This window comes from Letharia lupina, assembly GCF_014066315.1.
Source record: "Letharia lupina isolate WasteWater1 chromosome Unknown contig_10, whole genome shotgun sequence".
Taxonomy (NCBI): Eukaryota; Fungi; Ascomycota; class Lecanoromycetes; order Lecanorales; family Parmeliaceae; genus Letharia; species Letharia lupina.
The window spans coordinates 433,829-456,900 of record NW_023502979.1 but is presented as its reverse complement, the minus strand read 5'-3'; the positions used below and the strand labels follow the sequence as shown (position 1 = coordinate 456,900).

The 23,072-nt window shown below is 37.6% G+C and overlaps 5 protein-coding genes across 5 annotated transcripts; 3 read left to right on the top strand and 2 right to left on the bottom strand.

Annotated features, from left to right (window-relative positions):
• Positions 1 to 10,745: 10,745 nt before the first annotated feature.
• On the top strand, positions 10,746 to 11,949 carry HO133_000149 (uncharacterized protein; the record flags this gene model as incomplete). Its single annotated transcript, XM_037291089.1, has 2 exons — positions 10,746 to 11,153; positions 11,230 to 11,949. The coding sequence occupies 2 exons, from the start codon at positions 10,746 to 10,748 to the stop codon at positions 11,947 to 11,949; spliced, it is 1,128 nt and encodes a 375-aa protein (XP_037152524.1).
• A 99-nt stretch (positions 11,950 to 12,048) lies between these two features.
• On the bottom strand, positions 12,049 to 13,362 carry HO133_000148 (uncharacterized protein; the record flags this gene model as incomplete). Its single annotated transcript, XM_037291088.1, has 1 exon — positions 12,049 to 13,362. One exon carries the CDS (start codon positions 13,360 to 13,362, stop codon positions 12,049 to 12,051), a length of 1,314 nt encoding a protein of 437 aa, XP_037152523.1.
• A 285-nt stretch (positions 13,363 to 13,647) lies between these two features.
• HO133_000147 (uncharacterized protein) lies at positions 13,648 to 15,465 on the top strand (the record flags this gene model as incomplete). Its single annotated transcript, XM_037291087.1, has 1 exon — positions 13,648 to 15,465. The coding sequence occupies one exon, from the start codon at positions 13,648 to 13,650 to the stop codon at positions 15,463 to 15,465; it is 1,818 nt and encodes a 605-aa protein (XP_037152522.1).
• A 1,466-nt stretch (positions 15,466 to 16,931) lies between these two features.
• Positions 16,932 to 20,557, top strand: HO133_000146 (uncharacterized protein; the record flags this gene model as incomplete). The annotated part of the gene is made up of 7 exons (XM_037291086.1): positions 16,932 to 17,809; positions 17,880 to 18,052; positions 18,111 to 18,199; positions 18,255 to 19,103; positions 19,153 to 19,486; positions 19,545 to 19,674; positions 19,723 to 20,557. 7 exons carry the CDS (start codon positions 16,932 to 16,934, stop codon positions 20,555 to 20,557), a joined length of 3,288 nt encoding a protein of 1,095 aa, XP_037152521.1.
• Positions 20,558 to 20,706: 149 nt separating this feature from the next.
• On the bottom strand, positions 20,707 to 21,889 carry HO133_000145 (uncharacterized protein; the record flags this gene model as incomplete). The annotated part of the gene is made up of 2 exons (XM_037291085.1): positions 20,707 to 21,499; positions 21,585 to 21,889. The coding sequence occupies 2 exons, from the start codon at positions 21,887 to 21,889 to the stop codon at positions 20,707 to 20,709; spliced, it is 1,098 nt and encodes a 365-aa protein (XP_037152520.1).
• Positions 21,890 to 23,072: the final 1,183 nt, after the last annotated feature.

Below are 23,072 nucleotides of genomic sequence, written 5' to 3'. Positions count from 1 at the left end.
AAAATCCAAAGTCGAATATGCAACCTGCTCTCTCGATCTGCACAAGCCTTGAGATCTGCTCTACTGCGACCGTGGAGAAACCCGATCTTACGGAATAGGTGACCTGGTCCAGGGAACCGTGTATGGCGTCACAAGACTCTGGCGCAGTATTTCATGGACTGAAATTGCCTACTCCTAACGCTGGGTGGAATTAATCTCCCGACCGGTGGCTTTTGTAGCTCAAGATAAAGCACCATGTTCTGGCAAACTGTGAGATGCCATCTCTGACACCGAGCCAAGCTAAGACGTGGTTTTGAAACATCATTAGGCAAACCACCTGAGATGTGCGTAGGGGGAGCTGTAACTTGGGTGAAACGGCTCCGAAGCTTTAGATGGTGTTTGAACACTGTTCATATAGGATTGGCGCTAGGCCGTAAGTCCCAATCTGTTGATTTTGCATGGCGTGAGGAACTGTTCAGAATTGTTGAGTCGATCGTCGGCGCAAGCAAAATGCCGGTCTAGAACATGATATACCTCGTAGTTGGTCTCGCGACGAATAATGTTCCAATGTTGTTTTAGATGTAGAGAGCTGCATTTCTAAAATCTCGTACTCGGCCTATGCTATCTGGTGCTTAGGATGGTAAGATACATCACAGGAATCCACTCTAGATTAGCCGGAAGCAACACCTTCCACAGCTACCACCGCGATCTGATTCGTGTTTGCTGAAGGCTCCCTGGCGCGCCATACACTACGCATCTATGCAGATCCTTGGCAGCGGCCACGAGCAGATTCGATATGCGTCAATGACTCCAACTCCCAGAGGGTTTTGCGTCGTATTTGTGAAAAAGACTTGATATCTGGAAAGAGTTTTCCTGACATATCAGGACTGTGTATTTCCCACTTTCTGGATAAAGGTCAAGAGGACTTGGGAACACGATCCGGCACCATCTTACTTGTGCAATACGTTACAGCGCCCTTGCTGCTGTCTTCTACCTTCACTTTGGCGAACGCTAGAATCACCACAACATGGAACACGCACCTTTAGTAGCTAGGTGTATGAAAGTCTTTTCCTAACGAAACACTTCGCAAACTCACCATGCTCGACAGCTGCAGCATGAATAAGACAACGGAGAATCTGGATGCCACTCCGGGATAGACTGAGCGCTATGAGTGCACTACACAAAATGATGCCGTGATGATAGTACTTATCGCCGGCTTCATACTCCCTTTATCAGCGATGGGCGGGGTGGGCCCGCTCGCGGGTGCCAGAATTTTCCGCACACGCCAAGAAGTCTCTCCACCTTGTCAGTTGAGAGCCTGAGAGAACTCGATGATTATTCTCTTCAAGGATAAATTTTTGCGGAGCGATCTATTTGTATTGATGAGGTCCTTCAATTATCTGCAAGAACCTTCAGCTAGGGCTCTTAATTGTGAAATTATCATCGACTTTTCAATTTTTAGATGTGCGGATATTTCTGGCACCCGCGAGGCCCGTTAAGAACGGAATCTCTCGAATCTGGCAATCTGGCAACATGGGCACGCGTTCCTCCCCATCCCATGAACCAGAATTTTGTTTTCGCGTGACAAGCCTCGTGCTCGAGAAGGCTAAGTAGCGCACCTGGCGGTAGGATAATCAACGACGCAAGTATCGGAGTGCCTACCTTCTACAAGGATGATGGAGTTCGATCAGCCGTCTTTGTCCGCCACCAGGGGGTGCAAAAAGTCATTGGACACGCTAGGCCAGATTTAGACGTAGCTTCTCCAGGTCATTTTGGTTACATTTCTACTATTCTACCACTACCAAATCACCATATAGTTAACTTAATATCCTTACTACTATTATTTATAAGTTATATATAGCGTTTCGATATTTTATTAATCCTAGTCTAAATTTCTTCTAGAGAAATATCCTTTTATATCTCGAGAATAACTCTTTTTAAGTTATTCTTATTCTTTCACTTCTTATAATAAACTCTTTACTTTAAAATATTCTATATAACTTTTATAGAATTTAGATTCGATAACTAGATTAAATAATCTAGTATCTTAATATTATACTTTTATTTATACGCCTATACGTAGTTTATAGCTAATTAAGTATTATAACTTAGATTATTATTCTTCTAAAGAATATACTTTTTATTAGTTTTTCGCTTAACTTTCTATATTTCTTTAAGATATAATAATAGAATCTTCTTAATATAGAACTACTAGATTATAGAATTTTCTTTTAACTATACTTCGATATCGTAAGACTTCGCTATAAGCTATTTTAAGTAATATTTACTTCGAAGAAATTACTCTTTAATCTCACTTTTTTACTACTTCGAAGGTCGTTTTCTCTTTAAAATATTTATTTATATAATAATATTTAGCTTCGAAATATTATTAGAATCGTTATAAAAGTATAGATCTCTTTTATAATAATAGAAGATAAAGGCTAATATATATAGAACTACCCCCTCGAGCGAGGGTATTTTAACTACGTTTTTAAAAGCGTAACGCTAATTTAAATTCTTCTCTCTAAGTATCTAGTCTACTTATATAGTATTAAGTATTAGACGAACTTATATAATTAAATATAAATAGATTTAGAGTTATATAGTAATATAAATTTAGTAATAGATATATATATATTTATATATATCGATCTCGTAGTAAGACTAATTCTTATAGAAGTAAGAAGAAAAACGAGGATATCGCTCTCTTAAGTTTTTATATTAAGTCTATATACGCTAAGAGTCTTAGCTACGCTACGGCTTCGCCCGATAATTAAGTCTCCTTTAAAAATCTTAATTAATATTATCTTCTCTCTTCGAGAATTCGTTCTTAAATTTATACTATATCTAAATTATAGATATTAAAAAAACTTATTAAAACTCTTTAAATCTTAGAGAAAATATAAGAAAAAGAGTTTTTTCTAGATTAGCTATATACTAATATAATATAATTTATAACTTTTTAAAATATTAAATATTACTCTTAAATATTATAATATTAATTTATAAATTATAAAAGCTATATAATATATATACTCTTATTACGCTTCTATAGAATATTATAAAGTAATTATATATATAGAGTCTATTATTAATAACTTATTATTTATTATTATTAAAATTAATTATTATTATTATTATTAAGATACGTTATATTATCGCGTAGTATATATTTATTAATATCTAAAGCCCGCGATTATTAAAATTTATAGATATTATTAAATATAACTTCTTTATTTTATTTAAAGTTTTTCTTTAATTAATACTTCGTTAGATATTATATTAATTATTTATTTCGTTAATTTAAAGCGTATAGATAACGCTATCTCTTTACGCTTTTCTTATATATTATTAAATCTTAAAATAGTTATTATTTTTATAAGTATAATAGCTAGCGTTATAGAGGTATTTTTAATATATTTATAACTCGCTTAATAGTTAATTATAACGCGCTTCGCTAGCCTTATATCTTCTCTTAAAAAGAATATTTATTATTATTATATTTATTATAATTTTAAATATAACTTTAAAATCTATAACGCTTATTTTAATAAGTATAGAAATATATTTAAGAAGTGCGACGTTTACGCCTATTAGCGTAGTAACTATATTTCGATATAATTATATTATATATTTAAATTTATAGTAAATATAAAATATTAACTAATTTTATTCTTAAAAGATATTTATTTATCTCGAGATTATCGACGTTATAAACGCTATATTATATACTTATTCGCGCTATTAATATACTATATTACGCGAGCTTTAACTTAATAAACTCTTCTTTATTACTCTTTAATAGTTAAAAGATATTATTATAATTATAAATATAATATTAATATAATATTAATATATATTAAATTACTTTAAGAAATATAAGAAGCTCGATTCTATTATAATCTAATTAAATTAAATAAAGATTCTATAAAGTATTTTAAATATAATAATTAAGATATATAATATTATATATTTCTTAATAGTTATCTATATTCTTATAATACGTTTCGCGAATATAATATATATATTAATTATATATCTAGATTAATTTCTCTTAATTATTTGTCTTATAATTTCTTTATATTATTAAGTATAAACTTAATTAAGTTTATTAATAATAATAATAACGATAACTTAAATAACGACGTTATCTCTTATAAGTCTACTATCTATATATCTATTAGTTTATCTTCACCTTACTTATTTAAGAAATCGCTTAATAGATATAATTTTTTTACTTTTTTTTTCGAGAATTAGAATAAAAATAAGAAGATAAAGAATATAGTAATTACTACTACTTTAATAATATAATTAAATTAAATTATAGAATCTCGACTATATTCTACTTATATTAAGACTTTAACTTATATAATTTTTAATTTAATTTTAATAGCTATATTATATCTTTAGATATATAAATTTTTATATATATTTATTATTACTATATCTTCGAGTATATTAGATTTTACTATTTACAATTCTTTAAACTATTTTTAAAATCGTTAGCCTTTAAACTCTTTTTTATATCTATATTTATTATACTCTTCGCTTATATTTATATAATTTTAACTTCTAAAAAATTATATATAACTTCTTTATATATTTTATATTCTTCTTAATAATCTATTAATTATATTTAATAGAATATTTAATCTATCGAATTAGATACTTTACTTTATCTTTTCACTTACGCTTATCTAATATCTTTTCTACTTTTTATTCTTTAATATTATTAATAAGTTCTAGAGTAATATATTTAGATATATTATTATTACTAATTCTACGCTTATAAAGCTCTAGAAGAGATATATAAAAGACGTTATAAATTTAATAAATAAGTAATAACGTTAAGCGATACGTCTAAGTCTTGATATAATTTCGAATAATAAACGAACTAATAGCCTTATCTAAAAGCTTCTTATTTAATCTCTTTTACTTAAGATTAATATTTCTTATTATAAATCTTCGCTTATAATTTGATAAGTCTACGCTATTTATTCGCTAGCGATTCGCGTAATATATAAATCTTCTTTATATATTCTTTCGATATCGATATCTTTTTCTTAAAATTACTATTTTTAATAATTAGATTTAAAATTAAATTATAATTATATATTATATAGAATAAACTATATTCTAATATCTTATATTCGCTTTACTAATAAATAAACTTTATAATTAATAAAAGTTCTATTTAATTATTCTATCTTTTATTATAGTAGATTTATAAGTAATACTCTAATATCTAATTCTATTACTTAGTTTAACTATTAGTTTAAAGATAAAATACGATACTTAGTCTACGTTTTATCTTTTATTAAAAGTAAACTTTTAATTAAAACGTACTCGTAAAGATAAAATTACGATTAGATATAATATTATTTAATAAATTATATTTTAAAGTAATTTCCTTATAAAATAGATTTAATAATTATATTACGTTAATCTTCTTAATTATAAAAAGCTATCTTATTATCTTAGTATATCGATTTATTATAATAAGTATTATATTGTAAATATATTTATTATACTTATTTAACGATAGATCGATAATAAAATTTATTATAATTTCTTTTTAAAGTTTACTAGATTGAGAAAGCGTATTTAACTCACTATAAGAGCGATATCTTTTTATCTTTACTCGCTAATAGATATTATATATATTAATATATAACTTTACATTTATCTTTATACTACTCTAGTAATATTTTCGATTTAATAATTTAACTATTTTATTAAATTTAAAATATCTTATTAAGAAGTTATTATAATAAAGTCTTAATAGCTCTTCGCGAATAAAAGCCTCTTTAGAAATATATAATATATTCTTATACTTTAATAATCTCTAGCTATCTATTATTTAAACTTCGATATTTCTCTTTCGCTTATTCTATATTACGCTATCGCGTCGCTATTAAATATAGATATTCTTATATTAAAGAGTCTTAATAAATTTAAATATAAATTTACTACTCGAATTATATATTATTTCGTTAACCGTCGGTATCTAGATAATTAAATATAAGATAAATTATTTATAATTAATAATTCTAATAATAAAGTTAAGTTGCTTTTTAGTTATATTATAATAATAATAAATAAATATCTTACTTAAACTCTCTAAATTTTTAAATTAAAATTCTCTAAGTCTTAAAGAATATACTATATTTAAATATATCTCTTATACTATCGCAATTATTAAATTTATAAATATTACTCTTTAAGCGATTACTTCTTTTATTCTATTAGTATCTAAAAAATACTATATACTTATATCTAAACTATATAATATAAATAAATACTCTTCGCTAATAATACGCTTTATATTCTTATAGCTTTTAACTTATCTATATACTATTCTTATTATAATAAAAATAGAATTTATTAAGCTCTCTATTATTAATAGCTTCTACTATAATATAAATAAGAGTTAATTTAACGACTTATTTTTATTCTTATAATTAAGACGTCTAGACGGTGTATTAATTAGATTTATCTTATTAGATCTATATATAATAATAAAGTCAAATATTAATAACTTTATTATCTATCTAATCTAACGACTATTTAGATTAAATAATTCTATAAAATATTTTAAATTATTATAATCTATTAATACTTTTATAGAATATAGACTTTCTTTTAAATAATAATGCTAATATTTAAATATCATTATAATAGCGAGAAATTTTTAATTATAGATTTTATAATTTCGCTTTATCGCTATTATCTTTCTAGAATAAAAGATTATTAAATATTACTACTTATTATTTATTTAAAGTTAAATTAAAATACTCGCTAAAATAAATTTTAAGATATTTATCTTAACTCGAATTAAAAGCTTAAAATTAAAATATTATAGTATTAATATATTTAAAAAGATATTTTATAGTTAGCTAAACGTATATTTAGTATTATTAGACTATTTAAAAAATTCTAATTTAATACTCTTAATACTTTCTTTTAATAACTTTATTAGAAATTTAATAATCTAAAAATAATAATAAATAAATCTTTAATAGAAGTTTATAAATTTTAAGAAGATTTATATCTTATAATAAATCTTAAACTTCGACTAATCTCGAATTATTTCTACTCTATATTTATTTATTAAAATATTAATAGTAGATATAATAAAGTTTAGAAATTCGATCTTAGTAATAAAGAATTTATACTTCTTTAGACTTATATATAAGCTAAATCATTTAAGTCTTTTAAGTATCTACTTAATATAATCTAAATATTTTAATTACGAATTAAAATAGATAAGAATATTATTTAAATAGATTATATAAAACTTATTAATTAATCTCGCTAAAGACTTATTAATATAAGCTTAAAAGATTATAGAGGTATTAATTAGATCGAAAGATATAATTAGATACTCGAAGTAATCGTAATATATATAAAATATAATTTTTTATTTATTATCTTTTCTAATTCAAATATAATAATATATATTCTTTAGATCTAATTTAATAAATCTCTTAATACTATTTAGATAATTTAATATCTTACTAATTAAGAATAAAGAATAATAATTTTTTATCGTTATCTTATTTAGATTTCGATAATTAATATATAAATATAAGCCTTTATTCTTTTTTAATATAAAGAGAATAGAGATTTTTAGCTAGACTAATAGAATACTAAATCTAATTTTTCGCTAAAATATTATCTAGATAGCATTTTAGCTTTACTAATTTAATATTAAATAAATTATATAATAAATTAAATAATAACTTCGCTATAGTCTTAATAACGTAATTATAACTCTTATAAGATAATAATTAATCTACTTTCTAAGTTAAAAATATATCTTTATATTCTTATAATTCTTTAAATAACTTTAACGCGATAATATTATTACTTATATAAATTATATTTATTTACGCTACGCTAATTAAAGGCTTAATTATAATTATATTAATAATATTAATAATAATTAAAATATAAATAATACTCTTTCTTTTAATATATTAGTAAATTCTTATAGTAAAAGAAGATCTATTAATATCGTATTAATATCGAAACGCTAGATTCTTATAGCGATATTAAGCTTAATATCTTTATTAGATAAAGTTAATATACTTAAAATAAGAGAAAAATTATCTTTCTTTATAATCGAATAGAAGATATATTTATATCTCTTTATACGCTTCTAATTATTTTATAATTTATAAGCTATATAATAGATATTATAATAATATATTAAATTATTATTTATTTATCTTAGATTTAATAATAATATATCGAATTTTTATAAGTTATACTCGAGAATAAAATATTAACTAATTATATTAATCTTAGCTCTATTATTAAAATAAATATTAATTAATATTAAACTAGATTTTATATCTTTAATAATTATTTAACTCTTATAAATTAAGCTAAATATAATAAGTATTTCTTTACTTACCCTCATCATTACAAAATCTTTAATAAGAATTTATCTTTTTTTATTATCTTAATAATATAAATATTAAATTTATTAATTAAATCGATAGAAATACTATTAACGTTATTCTATTTAAATATCTTATACTTATTAATATAATAATCTTTCTTATAATAATTATAGTACTTAACCTTCTTAAGATATTTCTTATCTTAAATCTTTTTATTATAAAATCTAAATATATCTCGTCTATATAAAGTATACACTTTCTTATTCTTATAAGACTAACCCTTATATTCTTTTTAAGATTTATCTCTCTTATAATTTTAAGAATTAAAAGCTTTCTCGATATGATAATTATATAAGAAGCGTATATTTATTTTATACTTAATATTCTTTAAGCGGGCGATTAGCGAGATTAACTTATTTCTATTTATTAAGATAATATTTATATTAACGATAGCCTTTTAAATCTTTAAATAAAGTCTTATTATTAATTAAGTAATTTTTTACTATTCGTTATATAGCGATAATTAAGTCTCTAACTTAATAAGATAAATATCGAATTAATATATAGTCTAATTAGATCTTTACCTCATATTTATATATTCTTAATTAATATTAAATTATTTATTAATAAAATTCTTAATTTTATTAAAAAGGAATTTCTCGAAATAGTTCTAGCTATCTAAGACCGTAGAATTTTATTTATTCTTATTATACTATTACTTCTTAGAATCCTTTCTAAGAAATTATATTATCTAAAGAATTTTATTTCTTTCGATTTTAAAATTTCGAGAGTTAATATAAAATACTATTTTAGTATTATAGATTTATTCTTAATATTTATATATAAACTTATTATAATATAGATTTAGTTTTTTCGAATAAATATTATAAGAATATCTTAATTTATAAATCGAAGTTTTCTCTAAAATACGTTTTAATCTTATATTAAGATTTAGATTACTTTCACGCAATAATAATAATAATATATCGAGATCGCTTAAGGTGCGATTATTATATATCTTATTATATTTAAAAAATATTAATTTCTTTATTAAGAGTTATAAGGCGATATCTTTTTAATAGTAAATCTCGACGATAAGTACGCTATATTATTTATTTATTAATATCGAAATTAATAATATCGCTATTACGATCTTCTAGTTAATTAACTTCATTATTATTTATATAATCGAGATTTATTAAATTTATAATTCGAGATTACGTTTTATCTAATATCGTTTAAAATACGAAAGATTTATTATTATTCTTACTTCGTTATAATTATAATCGAGTAGCGACTACTATATTAATTTCGAATTATTATTTCTTAAAAAATAAAAGAATTAAAATTATTAGATAGACTTATATAATTAAATATAAATAGATTTAAAATTATATAGTAATATAGATTTAGTAGTAGATATATATATATTTATATATATCGATCTTATAATAAGACTAATTCTTATAGAAGTAAGAAGAAAAATAGAGGTATCGCTCTCTTAAGCTTCTATACTAAGTCTATATACGCTAAGAGTCTTAGCTATATTACGACTTCGCTTAATAACTAAGTTTCCTTTAAAAACCTTAGCTAATACTAAGATCTATATAAATCTCGTTAGTCTAGTTTATAAAGGTCTAAAAATACTTTACTATCTTATCTCTATAATTATACTTATAATCCTATCTAATTTTCTTATTTAACTAAGATATTTACTTATATTTAGTCTTTTTATATATCTTAGCATTAGCTTTTCTTATTCGAAGTACGTTTTATAAGTATCTAATAGTATATTCTAAAGAGAAGATCTTAATTTATCGTTTATAGCCTTTATTATAAATCTTATTCTTCGAATTTAATATTGCTATAAGCTTTTTATTTAATATTTTAAATAGTCGTCTTATATAAAAATATTAATTCTTCGAAAGGCTACTTCTAAAGCTTAACGTCGTTATAAAAGCTAGAAATTCGCTATTAATTTAGAAACGTTTTTTTTCTTAAATATCTATACTAAAGATATATTACCTCGATTATTAATTATTTTAAAGAATCGACTTTTTTTAATAGTATTACCCTCACGATAATTAGTCTTTAGAATTCTTTTTTTATAAAGGATATATAATACTCTAGCTATATCAGATATAGAGTATAGAATAATAAGAAATAAATAAATGTGGGTAAATAAATGATATTAACGGGGTTGCTACGGTGTTACGTCTAAATCTGGCCTAGCGTGTCCAATGACTTTTTGCACCCCCTGGTGCCGCCAAGAAGCATCGGCTAACCTTCCCCAACAAGAGCCCCCAAAACCTCGTCAATGTTATTATTCCGTCTCGGAAACACTCCTAACATGGCACCATGAGCTCTCCCCTCATGTCCACCCATCACGATCCCCAGCGCATCTCCCTCATCATCCGCCGCCTGCGTCCCTCCTTCGCCCGCCGCGCCCTCACCACCTCCCCACCCGCCTCCGCACCTCCGATCCCCGTCCCTATCGGCTCTCAGGCCTCGTATCCAATACCCACGACTCCAACGTGTCCGCCTTCCGGCTGCGCTTGCGCTGCGATGCCGTCGGGGTTGGATATCGACTATGGGAGACCGTTGGATGGCACGATGCCGCCGTATGTGCAGCATGTGGTTGTGAGGACGGGTAGGGATGATTGGGGGAGTAGGATTGAGGATGAGGATGGAAGCGTGGAGGGTATAGGGATGAATTTTGCGAGAAGTTTGAGGGGGTTGGTCGGGAGGGGTGGGAAGTTCTTTGATGTATGTATGTGCGGTTTCTATATTTACTAGTGATACAAGTGATACGGAGCAGAGGGCTGATGGAAGCAAGAACTAGCCTCAAAGACCCATCCTCATAACCAACTCCTCCCTTCCAGCGAAGGCTGGTCCGGAATACACATCTGTCCACGTCTTCCCACAACATGTGCACGTGCCAAAGATACCCCACACGCCCGAAGCTCACGAGGCCTTTGTGTCCCAATTCTTGATATCGAAGGGCGCTATGGCAGAGAAGATGTGGACGAAGAGAGAGATCCAGAAATCGGAAGGAGATGATGTTGACCAGACGGGATTTCCAATACCAGAAGAAGATCTCGTGGCTTACAAATCGAGGTTGAATTATGCCAAGAATGTGAGTCCTACGATCTTGATCTGCGGGCATAATTCGAGAGATACTCGCTGTGGTATACTCGGGCCCCTGTTGCGAGCGGAGTTCAATTCGTACATTGGGGGGCGAACTCAGCTGCCGGCTGATGATGAGCGCTCGATGGGTTTCAGATTCAGTGGGTTGCAACCCGTCAGTAACGTCGGCAAATCAAGGGTCGCGCTGACGAGCCATCTCGGAGGTCATGCGTTTGCGGGTAATGTGGTTGTTTATCTGCCGAAACGTTTTAAGTTGGCAAGTGGAAAGGTGTCGCCGTTAGCGGGGATGGGTATCTGGTATGGGAGGGTTGAGCCGAGACACGTATGGGGAATTATGGAGGAGACGGTCCAGCGGGGATGTGTTGTTAAGGAGCTCCTGAGAGGGATCCACGAGCCTGGTGTTATCGATGGGTAGACATAGGAAGTTCATGGATTTGATGTCCTGGGGCTTTCTTACCGGGTAAGCTAAGACCGGGTACGGTTGATGTATAAAAGTGGACTGTCAATTTGTGACTTAAAGCTTCCAGATCTCCCATTCCTGGGGATCGATCTTCTTTAGTAGTCCGCCGAGAGACCCTTGAATCTCCCTTCCGTCTTTCCATGTTTTCGGCCCGGCAAAGGCGTTGACGAAGCCTTCCGGTCCAGATACCAGGATGACCTTCCTGCGAGTCGTTCCATCTTGGTTCGCTGTCTGATCGATGCCGCTCAGATATGTTCTTAGAAGACTCTCTGATATGTACGAGCCTTCGTCGTCAACGAAGTAGTCTACAATGACCTTGCCTCCATATCTAGCTTTCAGAGATTCCACCTCCTCGACCAGCCGACTCTGCGAAGGTTGAGAAGGAGCAGCGCTTTCTTCGTTTGCCTCTTTGAGCTGGCTTGGAGGCTCCCCTTGCCATTCATCTGCGAGCTTTCGTACTTTTGGGACAAATCCAGCGGGCGCCCGCTGAGATGAGAAATGGTCCAGTCCATTGATCGAATCCTCTCGCCGCCGGTTCGCCCACAAAACACGTAGTTCTGGGCCATGATCGGTCGGTTTGGTTCGATAGTTAAACAACGTGTGTGCTACTTGTAACGCCGGAGCGATTCCCGTGCCTCCTGCTAGGAATAGAATTTCGTCTACATCATCTGGGATCTCGTACTCGACTCTCGGGCCGCGGAGGTGAACAATAGTGCCCCGGTTGATTTTATGCAGAAAAGTAGACACCTCTCCCTGAGGCTCCTGCCGGACGAACAACCTCACTTGCTCAGGCTCTGTGCCTTCAATTGGCGGAAGAGGCGTATACGATCGCGCGATCTGAAGCTCAGGTTGCATCACCTGCACACTCCAAACGCCTGTTTTCCATGCTTCGGACACGTTCGCTGTGTTCTGACCTTTGGGTAGTGACAATAGATTTAGTATAGCGCTCGTGGAAGAGACTTTTTCTCTCGACTTGAGGATAAAGGGAGTAAAAAATCGGGGATTTAGAACGAGGGATCTGGCAGGATTTGTTTGCCATGTGTAGACTTTGTAACCTAAGAACGCAACAATGGAGAAGACAATCAATTTGCCAGGCCCAATCCGAACTCGTCTCCTTGGAGAAGCCTCCGCACTGTTGACCGCCTTAGCTGATTGGCCCCGAGGAGCTTTGTGCGGTTGAGTTGAATGTCCAGTGGCATTGAAGCCAGAAGCTTTGTCTTTTGGAGATGGAGGGGGCGAAGATGGTTTAGCTCCGCTGAAACTTGGGGACGAACGACCTGCAAAGCGGCGAGCGTGCAACCTTTTGGGAATTAAAATTGGATCTTCTGACAATTGAATGCATCTTCGAGTGCAGTGAAGACCTTGCATTGAATTGATGCTTGCTGAACGATGTATTCAATTTCTCAAAACGAATTGAAGGACGTCGAGGAATTGTCGGAAATACGCTAGTCCAAGAACGGCAGCTGGAAGCGCTCTCTTTCTTGCACCTGCACGACGAGCACGAGAGCAGCCTCCACATTATATTATAACCACCACCACACGCAAATATACACATCCGACTCGAGAGCTCTATCAGTCGTTTGTGTGCACTGCAGACTTTCAATGACAACATGATCATAAGAACACATCAACCATAACAGCAACAGTGTGGCGATGTCCCGCGTCAACTATGCCAACCTCAACCCCCCTCCCAGAGACTCACTCGAATTGGCCTCTCTAGCGTCCTCTAGCCTTGATCATACTCACAGCTCCAGATCGTCCTCTCCCTCGGGGATCTCATCTTCTCGAAAGCAGTCTCTCTCGAACGACGGACCTCTCAACCCTGCCACCACCCCACGGCCTACTCCTCATAGCCGCTCCTACTCTGTCTCCTCCGCTTTCGACTTTGCGTCGAACCTCTTTCCCCTCTCGTCAACCGCTGCTGGCTACTCAGTGCTGGGAGGGCCGGGCTCTGGACCTGTCGACCTAAACGGCGCGTCACTCGAGAAACACAAATCCCTCACCTATCTCAATGGGCTTTCCCTCATCGTTGGCCTGATCATTGGCTCGGGTATTTTCTCCTCACCCGCCCAAGTCAACATCAACGCAGGATCGTATGGCGCGTCGTTGATTGTTTGGGCAGTAGCTGGGATACTGGCATGGACAGGCGCCGCAAGCTACGCAGAACTGGGAGGAGCAATACCCCTCAATGGCGGAGCACAGATATATCTGTCAAAGATCTTCGGAGACTGGGCTGGGTTCTTGTTCACATGGAGTGCGGTTTTCGTCCTGAAACCTGGTTCCGCAGCCATCATCGCCATCATCTTTGGCGAGTACGTAGTCCGGGCGGCTGTTGGACCGGATGCTGAGAACGCGAGCGCGTGGATCAACAAGGGCGTTGCATTGGCCGGCTTGACTGCGATCACCATTCTCAACTGTCTTTCCACCAGGCTAGCCACACGGATGGGCGATGTCTTCATGTTCTTCAAGTTCGTTGCCCTCCTTGGTATCACTATTACTGGCATCGTCGTTGCAGCGACTGGCTTTACGTGGAAAGGGGCACCGAATACCGAGTGGAAGACGACCGGTTGGTTTGATGGGACGAGTACAGATCCATCCAGATGGGCTGTGGCTATCTACGCTGGTCTGTGGGCCTTCGATGGTTGGGACAATACAAACTACGTGGTGGGAGAGTTCCTGCATCCTGCCCGTGACCTACCTCGGGTCATCCACACTGCCATGCCGCTCGTCATCCTCTCCTATCTCCTCGCCAGTGTCGCTTATATCTTTGTCCTTCCCACATCTATCATCTCTTCCTCTAACACGATAGCCGTGCAATTCGGGTCTGTCGTCTTCGGACCCGTCGGCTCTCTCGTTCTCGCTCTCATCGTCTCCGGATCGTGCATTGGGGCCCTGAACGCCACGACGTTCACCAGTGGCCGTCTTGTTTATGCAGCAGGCAAAGAAGGTTTTCTGCCTGGACTACTAGGGCACATCGGCATGCCTGGCTCCTCTCAATCTCATAACCGATTACAAAGGAGGTCGTGGGTTAGTCGAACAGTCACACGTTTGATCGGTGACGAAGAGGGCGGAATAGGCTTCACACCAATAAATGCGATGCTATTTAATGCGCTTCTCACTGGCACCTACATCGTTGTTGGCGAATTCGGCACCTTGATAACCTTCTACGGTGTGGCAGGCTACACGTTCTATTTCATAACCGTGCTCGGTCTCATTGTCTTACGAGTACGGGAGCCATATCTGGAGCGACCATACAGGACGTGGATATCTACGCCCATCATCTTCTGTTGTGTGAGTTTGTTCTTGCTGAGTAGGGCAGTATTTGCGAAGCCAGGACAGACAGTGGTGGTGGTAGCATTTGTTGCGGCCGGTGTGCCGGTCTATTTCTGGAGGGTCAAGGGAAGGGGCAGGAGAACTAAGGGGGAGGAGAGAGATTGGAAATTCTGGAGGAGGTGGGGTAGGAGCGGTTAATGGCAGGGTGTTGTATATACTTTAGTGAGCGAAATGCATATAATAACGAAATCATGTTTACCATGGCGCAAACATTCCTTTGATGTAGATGCAATGTGTTATGAGTCAGAAAGTGATACTAGTTGTGGCAAGTAGATAATATAATATATATTAAGATAGCGGTCTCACTCTCATCCAAGAATGAAAGGAGATTTGGTCTTGTTAGCTTGAGTCGTTCACCCTTCACCACAATTGTGGAAGAATGTCAGACAGAGCTAGCGTAGACATTGACCCTGATCTTGCGATATGAGTAAAACGGTTCGACCGTTTTCTATAAGCTACCAACTTCAGTTGGTAGCTGAATCTTTTGCTATTTTGATCCTCTGTCGCTTGAAATATTTTTGCCTTTTTTTGGGAGCTCATAGGTAAGGATAGATAGGGTGGAAGATTTGCTTCGTGATGTTTGTGGTTGAGGGGGAAGAAGGGAGTCAAAAGCGGAAATGCTCTGTTTTCGCCGACCATTGATTTCTTTCCAGCAATCTACACCGACGACAATGAACACATACTTTCAAACCTGTACCTTGGCAAAAATTGACCAAGGTCTTATTGAGTTTTATACACAAATGAGGCCGGGATGCTCTCGTGCCGTATAACGCTGCAATTCCAGCGCTGAAGTCTCTTCATGAACGGTTGGACCGAAAGTCAGATAGCGCTCCTCTCTAAGCGTACTTGTCTCCTGTATATGGGCTGAGACTAATGACAGAGCACACTTTTAGGCGACAAAGCTACAGCTCGCGTTACATTAGACTCTTAAGACCCCGAGAACTTCGGCAATGAGACAGATGAGAGCAATTGGGTATGACGACAATGGGATAGAAATTTGCAATACAAAGCAGTACATCGAAATTGCAGGGATCAGATATGCTTATTCCTAGCACCACTGACTCAGTCAACCAGTGTCATTTGCGAGCGCTACTTAGCGAGGGGGCCTCGAGATTCTGCTTAGGATGCCATTTTGGATACATCAGACCGGCTTGAAAGCGAGAAGTAGTGGACTTCCGTAGCTACAGCTATTTTGTGACAATGTGAATCTTGAAAAGCAAGGGGAGACGGTCCTGAGACTCCTCTTATCATATATGTGATCTGTGAGTATACCTGGGTTTTCGAGCGAGAAAGCAGGAGAAGCAGGAGCAATGCCGTTGGAATTCCTGGTCTGGGAAAGGCTTGCTTAGCTTAGCGCCTTTATCTCCGTCATATATGTAGGACAGTGTCGTCTCCATAATATCTCTCGTTTTCGTCCCCTCGGCCTCGTCCACCACACCCTAGCATCTTACTGGCCACGTGAGAGTTCCAATGCACATGCTGTTGCCGCAAGCTCCCCCTATTCTCTCATGAGGTTGTATCGAGGTGGCGCACTCGTACGCCCTTGATCCACGTTGAAGCATGCAGTCGTACAAGCGCACGGCTGTAGACCCTCTTTCACCGATATGGACTATACCGGGCCTGATTGCTTAAACGAGGAAGGCGATGCAATCATAGTCAAAGCTGACGAAGTGGATGAATCGGGTGCTGACATCTCTACCATCTCTCCTACGGATGCCCCAGAATCTGAGTTCACTGAGCGCATTGAATCGCGGAGGGCACACGATGCTCAGTCAAGTCCCAAGATCCTCGCCAATGCCGTACCCAGTCCTCCAAGAGCCGCCACCCGCCCACTTCTCCGTCGAGAAGGCTCCGCTCCGCCCCCGCCGCAACAGGCTCCTCCACCTGCCCCACCTCAACGGCAAGAAGAGCAGAGGAATCCAACGGACTCTTTGAGTTTGCTTGAGCTGAAGAGACTCGTAACCGATCTACCCAAGCTTGAGCCTACAGCGTATGCGTACGACTACTCAGAGACAAGGTCGGTTCCAGAAGAGCTGGAGGAATGGTTTTCCTACACAGAGGAAGAGAGATACATGCTGTTACGGGCAAAGCAAACATTTGATGAGAAATGGGAACAAGCGCAGGCCGAACAACCAGTATCATCAGACAAAGCACTACAGTGGCAGGATGTGAGTGTAGAAGACCGGGAGAGCTTTATGGTTGGGGCTATAGAAGCGTTGCAGAGTCCGGAAATCTCATCTCGGGTCAAAGGTCTGGAGTGCTTATCTTACGTGGCTCTTGGGGTTTGGGGAGATACGGCTGGGGTTGAAAAAGATGACCAAGTATCTCATCTTACGGCCGCCGACAACAAATGGATGGATTCTTCAAACACCAAACCAAAGCTGCAGCTGGAATGGATCAATAATGGCACACGAATGCTCTGCGAGCTCGACGCCGTTCAGAGGCTGCTCGATGTGTTAATAAAGCTATGGGAAAGCGAACAGTCAGTCAGTCCGCTGCTCTTTACCCAACCTCTTCATGATATAGACACGTACTAAATCGTTTGAGCCTAGAGATGTCGAGATGTCGGAAGATGGGTCACCGTCCCAGGATGAGAAACTTGCTTCGTGGAGATTTCTCAGGCAAATTGAGGTCAATCAGACGCTTACAGCGCTGTACCTGATCATCGAAACCGGCAGATGGCAACGCTCAAAAGGCAATGATGGATCCATGCGAGAGGCTGTTGGTCCGTTCAGATCAACGTTATGTTCGCGCCTTTCAGCAGCTGACGCTCATGACTATAGCTAGCCTCGGACCTTCCATATTGACGGTCTTGACAAAGATGATCGCCAAGTTGCGCTGGGAAGAAACTTCATATATCCCTCTCCCTAGGGTACGATCCTGGCGCTCAACATTCCAGGATGATATGCTGACCTGAAAGCTGAAAGATCGTTCTCCTGTTCTGGAAAACAATTCTCCTAGTCTTCGGCAACATGAAGGAACTAGATGAAAGCAAAGTCGCACTACGTCAAGATACGGATATCAGCGAAAACGAGCACGATCCGAGCTTCATTACAACTTCCCCGCTCGACTATCATCTATTTCGTCAAGAGATCACATCGAAATATCCAGCCTACTGCCCTCCTCCGCCTCTAGTCCCGATCGAGGAAGAGAACAACTCAATATTACCGCCCTTACCCAATCACCCTAGTCGACAAGCCAGCCAAGAGAACCTACGAATGGCAGCAGGCGCAACCGCCAACGGCGCTGGTAGATCGATATTCCATCAACCTGTACATATCGCGACGCCTGCGCCTTCGCCACCCCCTTCTCCAGCTGGGCCAGGAGGCAAAGGTGGGAAGAAACAAAACTACCAAACGAACCAAAATTTCCCTTTCTTGTATCCTCCTTTGGACGGCACGAGTAACACAGTTGGTGGCAAGGGTAATGCTGAGTTGCAAGATCAGCTTGTTGGCAAGCGGTGGGAAGGAAGTGATATACCAGCTTCCATATTGGAAGCTGGGCAGTTGTTCGCCAGCCGCATGAGGATGTCGAGGTCGATTCGTCAACTGTGGGACGTACGAGAGAAATTCATAAAGTACGAAAGAGGTTGGAATCGGTCCAAGGACGATTACGATTCACTGCATGAGGACTCAGAATTCGAGAGTGACGACGATGACGCAGAGTGTGAAGCTCAAGGGCCGAGTGCTCGTTCAAAGGACGAGGAGCCCAAGCGGGAGAAGGAGACGGATAATGAAGAGGTGCAAAGAAGATTGGACGCTATCAATAGCTTTTATGTACGTACTATATGTATTGAAGAATCTCCATCGCTGATGTCTGTCCCAGCGTGACAATTTACCGCACCTGCAGTCTATAGTGGTTGTTTTCTGGAAACTTGTCTTCAGCCACGTATCACATTTGGTCGCTCAAAATGGTCGAGACGGATTGCAGAACGGAATGTCTTTCCCTGACGACGGTTCAAACGAAGCTCAAGGCAAGAGGAGAGCGAACACCAATTCCTCGGGCAACATAAGTGGTATGGCGAACGGTCAGCTTGCGGAAAATGAGGATGTCACCGATCCCGTTGTCGAAGAGCTGAATGCGTTGAGGTCTAGAGAAATAACAACGAAGGCTGTGTCTGGTATCCTGCTGATACTCTTGAAATGGTTCAAGCTGTCCCGTGAGTGTCTTGAAGTACCTATTTGTATGTTGCAGAGGTTTTAATGACCGTTGCCAAGACATACTCAAATACGAATACATGACCCAGCTTCTGCTAGACGCAAACTACTTGCCACTGGTCCTCAAGCTCTTCGCTCATCAAGACGTTGACAGAGCGGTCGACCAGAAAAATGACCGCGAAGATCTCGAGTACGTTGACAATTGCAACTACGCCTACATTAGCTGACCAACCTCCAGCTTCTTCTATTTCTGCCACCTCAATTCTAAACACCCTCCAGTATCTCCACCGCAACCCGCCCTCTCACCTTCTACCTCCAGCGACGACGAAGCCGCCCCTCCACCAATTCTCAAGCATCGCCGCAGCCTTTCTGAAACTCCACCGCCAACCCCACCGCGACCAGCCGCTCGCCCCGAAGTAGACGAACTCGGCTACCCTACCTCTGGCGCCCTACCGCAAACACCCCTAACGAACTACGCGCCTCGCTTCTTCCTCACCAACATCAACCTCCTCCGTCTGCTTCAGAAAATTACCAAGCGCAAAGCCCATCGCGCATTGTTGCTTGTACAGTACAAATCTAGTACCATATTGCGCAAAGCGCTTAAGATACCCCAACCAGACCTCCGTCTTTACACCCTCAAATTATTCAAATCGCAAACACCGTACTGCGGTAGAAAATGGCGACAGACCAACATGCGTGTCATCACTGCCATATACCTACACTGTAGGCCTGAGTTGCGCGATGAGTGGTTATGCGGTGGGGATGTGGACGGCGTGGTCGAGGAAGCGGTGCCATTGGAGCAGGCGGGGAGGAGTCTGGTTCATTGGTGGCACTTGAGGGAGTTTAGGGGGGTCATGGAGGGGAATGGAGAGGGCAAGGGTGGTGAGGACGGCAAGGAGGGCAAAGAGGAATACAATTTCTTCGCACGAGAATTGGAGAAGATGGGCTGGGGTCTCGGCGGAGTGGGAGCTGCCGAGGAAGAAGAGCACGCTGCTGGGGGAGAAGGGGCGGGCGGTGTTGCAGTCGGGACGGAGTTCGAAGGTGGGCCGTTGGCGATGGAGGGATGGGCGTGATGTCCCGGCTTCCCTGAGATGTTTGTTCATTGATTGCGCAATGGAGCTCGAGAACAGAGAGAAATCCGACGCTATTATGTCGACGAGTGATCGATGTCTTCCTAGACTTTCGCACGTTTGTCAGACGGCTTCTGCTATGGAAAACGTGTCTACCCGGAAGCAGAGGCCTTTTTCTTCCCTACCATCCTTCCTCCATCTTCTCCCTTCCAAGCCAGCACTGCTCTCCCATTGCCCTCACCTCTCACCCTGACATCCCCTCCCTTGACCTCCACCACCTCCCCTCCTTCCTCCGCACCTGCAGCGGGCCAATCCCTCCAAATCTCACACCCATCCCAAACCCCTCTTCCCTTCTCCACCACCATTTCCCCCACCCTCACAGCTTGCTCCATATCCGCCACCTCAACCAGCAGCACCCGCGCGGAGACTCGCTCTGCGAGATCCAGCAGGCGCGGGTAGAACCTATCGCCGGTATCTGCGTAGGATTCCGGGTTGCCAGCGATGGGATCAGCGGACGACGGCACAAGCGCGCTTTTGGGCTCGTAGTTGCGCACGGAGCGGGATGTGGTGGCATTGAAGGAGGAGGGAGAGATGTAGGGTGGGTTCGAGATTAGGATGTCCCATTTAGATTCACACCATGGTTTTGCCCCCGCGGCGAATATATCGCCGTGGGTAAAGGAGATTTGCTCCCTGGCGTTTGCTCGGAGCTGGCTCTTGGTGATGTTGTGGGAGAGGTTCTTGGCTGCGAGAGTTAGAGCTGCGGGGGAGATGTCGACTCCATGGAGGTGGAGAGATGGGGTGCGTGGGGCGAGGAGAGAGTGCAGGAGGAGCGGTATGCAGCCTGTGCCCGTGCAGAGATCGAGGATGCGGAGGGGATGTTGGGGGCGAGAGGGGGGCGAGAGGAGGAGGGAGGCGAGGTGGGTGGTTATGTTTTCTGTTTCTGGTCTGCGGAGAGGAAGATATGTCAGTCAGTACTCATGCCCGCCCGAGTAAGTATGAGAGAGAATGGTAGGTAGGTAGGTAGATCGACCTCGGTATCAAAACACCCCTCCTACACAGTATCTCCAGCTCCCCGAATGGCTGGGATCCGAGGATATATTGCAGTGGCTTCCCTCTCGCCCGTGAGCGACACATCTGGTACAGATGCTGCGGCCATGATGTCTTAATGCTGCCAGAACTTGTCAGAGTGACCTCTCGATTAGCTATGGCATGTTCGCGCAACCAGCGCAGCTCATTGCGCGCGGAGGAGAGATCGCGACATGGGCGCAGGAGAAGAGGAAGGAGTGGATGTAGCGCGCGAGCGCGGAGTATAATGGAGGTAGGGAGACGGGGCATTCATGGTTTGCTGGTTGTGAAGCGCGGCTGAAGGTTGGGATTGATGAGAGCTTTGATGCAGAGTGCCAAGACTGACATGCTTGGCTTTTTTGCGGACTGAGGGTTAAGCGAAAATGCTTGGGATCATAATAGGTTTTGGCACGCTAACAGGGGATTGTCGAAACGTTGCCGTGGTGAGCTAACAGTTGTACCCAAACAATGACATCTACAGAGGGTTAAGTATTCATTTCGTACTGAAATTTCGGATAAGATGGGCAGTGCTATGGTTTGTGTGTCTGGGTGAGCTCATGGACGTCAGTGTTCCTGGCACGCACTCGATTCTTGAGATTCTGTAGGGAGGGTGATATTAAAAGTCCTGCACATGCGCTAAATCTCTTGGCATGCTTGGTATTTTGATAAATCTGACCTTTTTCTTAAATAGCTTTATTTTTCTAGTGATAATACTTTATATAGCTACGTATATACTCATTTACTCGCTTCATAAAGTTATAAAACCGTATATTACCTTTCTTACGACTTTTTCTATACTCATTACCGCTCTTAAGACGAATAACCTTCGTAATATATCTTAATATTCGCTCTATTTACTTCTAAATCCTCTTTTATATAAGCTCGTAATTTCAATAATATAGTTATCGTTTCTCGATATCTTTATAAGTTCTTAATATATCTTTTTAAATAGTTTAACGCTTTATCTATAGCTAATAAGACTTAATTATATTAAGATTCGAAGAGTTATCGTATTAGACTATTCGAATAATATTTATTAATATATAAATTACTTTCTAATACTTTAATATATAGACTAAAATCTTATTTTTCATAACTATTATATTAAGTCGCTCTCATTTATACTTTTAAGCGAATTTTAGAAGCTTTAAAATAAGAATCTATATTTAATAAGAAGGAGAAGTATAAGAAATATAAGCGTATATATCTTTTTCTAATAGCGATATTAATTAATTCCCCTCTTCTTTTCTTTAATAATAACTTTTTTAATCTTAGTAATAAACTTTTATTTAGATTTCTTACTAAAAAGATTTCATAAACTTATTTATTATATATTAATCTTAAGTTCTTAAGCTTTTTTAACTTTAGCTTTTAGAGTATTATTAATTTTAGCGAAATTCGCGATATATTCTTTCTTTTCAGCTATAATTTCGACTTTCTAAATATAATATAA